This window comes from Arvicanthis niloticus, chromosome 1 (genome assembly GCF_011762505.2).
Source record: "Arvicanthis niloticus isolate mArvNil1 chromosome 1, mArvNil1.pat.X, whole genome shotgun sequence".
Taxonomy (NCBI): domain Eukaryota; kingdom Metazoa; phylum Chordata; class Mammalia; order Rodentia; family Muridae; genus Arvicanthis; species Arvicanthis niloticus.
The window spans coordinates 121,909,926-121,916,982 of record NC_047658.1 but is presented as its reverse complement, the minus strand read 5'-3'; the positions used below and the strand labels follow the sequence as shown (position 1 = coordinate 121,916,982).

The 7,057-nt window shown below is 38.9% G+C and overlaps 1 protein-coding gene across 1 annotated transcript; it reads left to right on the top strand.

Moving 5' to 3' along the window:
- Window positions 1-394: 394 nt before the first annotated feature.
- On the top strand, window positions 395-5,770 carry LOC117721985 (olfactory receptor 9I1-like). Its single transcript, XM_034520887.2, has 2 exons — window positions 395-599; window positions 4,726-5,770. Exon 2 carries the CDS (start codon window positions 4,740-4,742, stop codon window positions 5,685-5,687), a length of 948 nt encoding a protein of 315 aa, XP_034376778.1. The 5' UTR covers window positions 395-599; window positions 4,726-4,739; the 3' UTR covers window positions 5,688-5,770.
- The last annotated feature ends 1,287 nt before the right edge of the window (window positions 5,771-7,057 follow it).

Sequence of the window (7,057 nt, the reverse complement as noted above, 5' to 3'; positions counted from 1 at the left end):
AATTTGCTGGGTTTAATTAGATTAAATAAAGTATGTCATATGCTTGCCCCTATGTACTTTATATATTGACAATTAAATATTAGTTGCATAAAGGAGGAAACAGGATTTTTCCTTAACCAAGATAATTCATCTACATCTCATATATAAAATTGGCCAGGGTAAGTCAGTTTAGATTGTTGAGAAGTTCTCAGAAAGAAAAGTAGAGAGGAATCTCCCTTTTCTTCAAATTGAGATCAAATCATGGTGGGGCTTGTGAATAGGACAAAAGTTGGATGGAGAAGAATGAAGATTGATAATATAGAGGAAGTTTTCTGCAGTGTCTTTCCTCTGAGAGCTGAGAGAATCCTAATTCGAAGCTTAGGGCCTGATTAGAAACTCAGGGTAATCCCCTAGCCCCAGTCTTCTAATTGCCTTGCTGGGATGAAGGGTCCAGGGCAAGATAGGGTAGAGGCCCCATACCTATTAACAAGTGCTTGTATTATGCTTGGGCTGAAAATGCCAAACATGCCTATTTCTTCTCAAAGACCAGTTAGTTACCAGATTCTTCCCACATTCACAGAGCCTTCTGTATTTGGCAGGAACATTTGGTTTTGCTGAAGGTGAGTGTGGCTGTACTTCAGAGAGAATAAATTGTAGCCTAGATTTCAAATGTACTAGACAACATGAGTCTTGCTTCCCTTTCATCTAAAATAAGCTTTTCACTTCATTCCTTTGTAAAGCAGTGTCAAATCTGAACATATCTTCTTGTGCCTTGTAAGTCTACCAGGCACTTACTGTTTTTGGCCCTCATCTATAGCTGATGGCTGTTCTTAAACCAGTTTTCCTTATTGTTTTTAGTATTAGAAGACCTGAGATCAAATGGTGAAATTATACATAAAGGTGAGAGGCTGTTTGTGGATTCTTGGTGAATCTCTTAGAAACTTGTACATTTTAATAGTTCTTGGGAAAATTAAGTGTGATGGCCTCAAGGTTAAAAAGAGAAGTAGAGGCTCTAGATAGGCTGCAAAATCAAACCTTTCTTTAGAGAATAAGTTTTTTATCCTTGGAATATTGTTGGGGTTCCTTAAATATGCCTAGTCAGAAACGGGTGCTGTCAGTTTAATAATGGGCTGCCAGTGATGTTAACGAGGGTTTGTAGTCTGGGAGGGAGGCAAATTTCACATCAATGAAGGTCATGAAACTACTCTCTGAGTTTAGCTTGGCCACCAAGGTATAGAGAACTGAGATGAACACTCTAGAAACTGGTCATGTGTGCTGGCTTTGACAGAAACTCTAAGGAGGTAAGAGGGTGAAGGTGAAGAAGGCAGAACTATGGAGTACTGACACAGAATTCATGATAATTTGGCTTGCTTGCCCTTTCTAGGAATTCACACCACCACTGTACCTTGTTTTACCAGCACTCCTGACAGAATGAAGTTACCCAGGTCTTTCATTTTTCTAAGAAGTGCAAATGTTGATAGCTCTGGGAGCAGAGACACTGTGCTAAGACACTGAAACACAACCAAACAATGGAAAAAATATTTTGGGTTGCAGGAGACCCAAGTGTATGGTTATTCCAGACCTTCCCATTTGTTGATTATATTTGGACAAGACCATCTTCATTGCAAGACCCCCCCCCTTCTTTATCTGGAGGAGAGATGGTAATGTACTTCATTTGTCTGAAGGCAGGAAAGTGGAACAACAACCTTCAGAAGCTCATTAGAGTTTCAAGATTGTAATACACATTCAATTTGAGCAGAAGATGAGGCAGGTCGAATAAGATACAGGAAATAAAATGGGGGAGAAATCTGAGCTCAGCCCCTGTTCAAATGTTATGTGCTACTAGTCCTGGAATTATTGTGGGGTTGAAAATGAGAAAGATACACATGATCCCAAAATTTCACATCTCCCTACCACTTCTAGCAGGACATGTATAACTATTTGGGACTTGATGAATAGTCTCTGAGGTTAGTCTCTCAGAACTTCTGGCTTTTTATTCCTAGCTCTCATAACTTGTATGCATACCAGTTGAGACCTTTGTACCTCACTTTCTTCCTCTTAACATGTAGTGTATGAGAATATGGTGAGGCAACAGGTATGCAATATTCTAAAATAAGAGACTGTTAATAATTTATTGTTTGGAAAAGATAGAAATCCCCATTGTGTACTACAGAATCCGGTTTAGCTCAACATTAAATATATTTTTTTTAATTTCACCATCAAAAGATTTTTATGGGTTGGATAGTATTAGGACTGTACTATATAACACAAATCTGACACTCAGAGAACTGAAGCAACTGGCTGATATTTGAGCAAGAGTGATAGAACTTCAATGGATTATTGTTCTCTGATACCACAGTGGTCTTATGTCTGTTTTTCCAAGTAAAAACCTGTTGTCTGAACATTTTTTTCCCATGATTTTTCATTTGATTTCAAATGATAATTTTTAAAATCAAATTTCTGAGGGAAATAATTAGCTCTCTTTGTATATAGTATTTATGTACACATGCTCTTGTGTGTGTTTGTTTATGCACACATATGTATCTGTCCAGGTGGGTACATATGTGCATGCATGTGTATCTTTCTTACTCACTTTCCACATTAATATTTTTAGATAGAATCTCTGCTTGAACTTGGAGCTCAGCAGGCTAGACTGGCTGGCCAGAAAGATTTAAGTTTTTTTCTGCCTCCACTTTATCAGTGTTGACATTACAGGCATGTACAGTTGCACTTGGCTTTTTATGTGGGTTGTGAGAATCCAGACTCGTGTCTTCATGATGTGAGGCTAGCACTTTACTCATTAATCCATCTACACATCTTTGCATCTCTTGATTAAAGACCATTTTCACCCCTAGCTTAATATGTTTCAGGATAGTGTAGACAGAAGTTTTGTTTCTCACAATTTAAAACCCTGATGACCTACATATTCACCAACACACTAAGAGGAAGCCACAGCATGCTGTTTCATACGTTTTTATTCTATTTCACCTTTAAGTCAGCCCAGGCAGATGATGCTAATTTCATTGTAAGAACAGAGCGACTAGGACAGTCATCTGTATCCACTTGTTTTATGTCTTTATCAGCATTCATCAGGGTTTTAAATTGTGAAAAACAAGAAATCAAGGGGACACAAATTGGAAAGAAAGAAGCCAAAGTATCACTATTCACAGATGATATCATATAATACACAAATAACCCCCTCATATTTTACTGGAGAACTCCTCCACCTTAAAAACACTTAAGCAAAGTAGCTAGATATAAAATAAATTCTTGTTATACAAGTCTTTCTTTTGCTTGGTTAGAGTGGGTCTTAAAATCAATTTTGTAGTGATTGATAACTTCCAGAACTTTTGTTTCTTGATTGCACCAATGTACATTATAGGCAAGCCACTATTGTAGATCATAGGGTTTGTAGCTGAGATGGTGTTTACCTTTTCCTTGCTAGAATTTTGAGTTCTTTTCTGTATCATGAACCCTGGTCAGTTGGTGTTAAGCTTCTAGGAAGGCACCAGCTAAACTTCTCTGTGTTTAGTGGGTTATGTAGATATCATCTTTAGCAATAGGATCTTTGTCTGGGACCACTCTGCCAAATGTTGGAACCCACACTGCCAAAAGCTTGGGGGCCAAAATTGTTAGAGCCTGCCCTGCCCCAAGCTTTGGGGGATAAATTGTCCCAGCTCATACTGCTGCTCAGGTCTGCTGTCAGCGTTCAGCAAGAGAGAGAGAGTTAGAGTGAACACAAAGAATGAAGACCAGAGTGTGATTCAGTCCCGTTTATTCTCAAGTCTCTCATCTTCTCTTGTTCCAAGTCCCTTGTTCCTAGTCCAAGTCCCAAGTCTCAAGTTCCTAGTCCCTAGTTCCTAGTCCCTAGTGCCTCCAAGTTCCAATTTTCCAGATCTGTCTTTTGTCTGTCTTTCACCTTTTATATGTTTCACTTCTTGAGTCACACCTTTAAGTCACGCCTTTAAGTCTCACATATCCAAGGGAAAATCCTGGGTATATAAAACAAGATGTTATCAGAGTATGCTCAGCTGTTGTAGGCTGTTGAAAACAAGTCTCTTGTCAGGGTATATGGCTCAAGATGGCTGCAAGGATGATAGCTGCCTTCTATCAGCTCTCCACAGATCTTAATGTCAATTTGAGAAAGGAAAACACTTTCCTTGGAAATAATATGAGTTGTCTGGGGCTTTTCATTTGATCTCTTTGTTCAACAACTCAAGATGTAACCTATTATGAGAACAGGAGGTTATGTTTGGTGATGAGAGACCTCTAAGTTGGCACCTCCTATTATTTGATGCTTTCATTTAGTATTTTGACTGTGGTTTTGTAATTAGTAAACATGGAGACACAGAAGGTCCAGAAAGATTAATTGACTTGTTCAAAGTCTGAAAAGATTTTAAATATACTATTCCAATATTGTTTCTGTGAAACCTTTTTCTGGCTGCCCAATATATACCCCCAGTAGTGAACCTGCAGAGGTTTGGAAGTCCCTGAGAAATTTAGCACTAGATCTGATTTTGCCTGTTTCCTGATTAAGAGGCCTTGGGGTTGTTCAGTAACTTTGTGTGTTTGTCAAAAATGAGATTAACACAACATTTTGTGCTATAGAGAACATGTAGTTTAAGTGAATCCAAGCTTGTAAAAGTTGAAAAGTATTTTGCAAATGAGGCTCATTACTTATAACTATGTAGGTAGTGTCATGCTTATCTCCAGAAATATCTTATTATTCTTATTTTATTTCCTCAGGTGACCTTGGCTTTATGGCTGACAATGGCACCAGGTTGACAGAATTCATTCTAATGGGATTCCAGCTTCAGGCAGAGCTACAGTTGGGTCTCTTCTTCATGTTTTTGGCCTTTTATCTCATCACCATCGTTGGAAACCTGGGCATGATCATGCTAATTCAGAGTGACTCTCGGCTCCAGACACCCATGTACTTCTTCCTCAGCCATTTGTCCTTTCTGGATATTTGCTACTCATCTGTTATTGTGCCTCAACTGCTGGAGACCTTGGGGAATAATAAGATGGTCATTACTTATGAACGCTGTGCCACACAGTTCTTTTTCTTCACTTTGTATGCTAGTACTGAGTGTTTTCTTTTGGCTGTCATGGCCTATGACCGCTATGTGGCTGTATGTAACCCCCTCTTTTATGTGATGTCCATGACACCACAGACTCGCCTTGGGCTGGTTGCTGCAGCATATTCTGGTGCAATGGTAAATACTGTGGTCCGGACTGGGTGTACTTTCTCTATTTCCTTCTGTAAATCTAACCAGGTTGATTTCTTTTTCTGTGACCTCCCACCCTTGCTGAAGCTTGCCTGTAGTGAGACAAAATTAAGAGAAGAGGTAATCTTCCTTTTGGCTTTTTTGGTCATCACAATTAGTGTTTCAGTGATTCTTATATCTTACCTACTCATTATCTGGACTATTCTCAAGATTCGCACAGCAGGGGCCAAAGCCAAGACTTTCTCTACTTGTGCATCTCACATGATTGCAGTGGCTCTTTTTTTTGGAACACTCATATTCATGTACTTGAAAGGTAACATGGGCAAATCCCTCTGGGAAGACAAGATTGTATCTGTATTCTATACTGTGGTGATTCCTATGCTGAACCCCATGATCTATAGCCTGAGAAACAAGGAAGTGAAAGAGGCTCTGAAGAAGGCTTTCAAAAGAATTAAGGCTTTTCAAGAAAGTAAGAGTTAAGCTTTATCAGTCCAGAAGTTCCTGTCTGTTAAACATTTACTTTGTCTTCTTAATATGTAACTTTTCTTTCAGAATTGTACTAATATATTTTTTTTATCATCTTCTGATTTTTTTTTATTAGATCTTTCATTTACACTTCAGATACCATCCCGTTTCCCCATTCCCCCCCCCTTAGAAAACTCCTATCCCATGCCCCCTTTTCCTTTTTGCATTTATACATTTTTTTAAGAAATGTTAATCATAGGCTTTATAAGTTTGGTATTGTTCAATCAGAGGTGTAACCCACTACCCAACCTAGATATATCAACTATCTTTGACTGGTGGAGATACATAAACATCTGCTTCCCTGTTTCCCCCCTCTATCTCTCTTTCATCACCTAGCTTCTCCTCTCCTTCTTCTTCTCCTCTTCTTACTCCTTTTCTTCCTCTCAGTACTCCTCCCACCTTAGCTCCTCCTACACATCACCCTTCCTGTTAAAAGGAAACTTTTCTCTCAAAATACAATTAGAGCATAATTATGCCTATTTGTACCAGTGAGGTACAAGATAGTTCTAATACCCAGTCCATCCTTTTGTTGACTAACCAGCACCTCTGTCATCTATCCTAATTAAAACACTTAGTTCTGAACCTGGCTTTTTCCTTGGCTTTAGGATGAATGTCAGCTGATGACCATACACTCAGATCTTTTCTCTCAAAGTAAATAGCTATAAGTTTTCAACCCCATCAGAAATCCAGAATGACTGAGTTGACTATAATTGTGGGAAGCACCAAGCATAGCTTCTAAAACTTAGCCAATTTATAGAGACCTCTGAACACCTGGACACTCGCTCTACTTCGAAACATTGGAGCATCTGTTCTTCTGCCTTCTGGCCCAGGATCATCTGACAGACCTTAGTACTGCAGAATTATTAAGGGCTGATTACTCTGTCTAGGCAGATGTAATCAGTCAACTATTCTGCAAGTGTGTCCTTTTCTGGACAGTAATTTGTCTGTAGAAGGAAAGTGGCAATTCTTGCCTAGTGGCTGTCTCACCACAACTGGAGTAACTCCAAGGATGCTCAATTTCTTCTTAGAGTTTAACATAGGAAGCTGTCCGGAGCAGACAGGTCTCTAATGAACATGAACATTAATACTGAAATGTTTGTCATGTCAATTCTAAGGATTTCTGATGTTTTGAAAACCAGCTATCCATGTAAGGTAATCTGGAGTGTTGCCTGTTAACTCCACTCAGCTATTTCTAAATAAAACATAGAGAACACCCTTATAATAAACTCCAAGTCATGAATTTGCTATAGTCCCTTAACTCACAGGCTGACCATCTCAAATCAGTTAAAAAAGTTAAAGAAGGACTGGGTCTAAGCTTTGTATTC

What these genes read in the sequence shown, in the direction of transcription:
- LOC117721985 (XM_034520887.2), top strand. Translation starts at nt 4,740, where the DNA reads ATGGCTGACAATGGCACCAGGTTGACAGAATTCATTCTAATGGGATTC.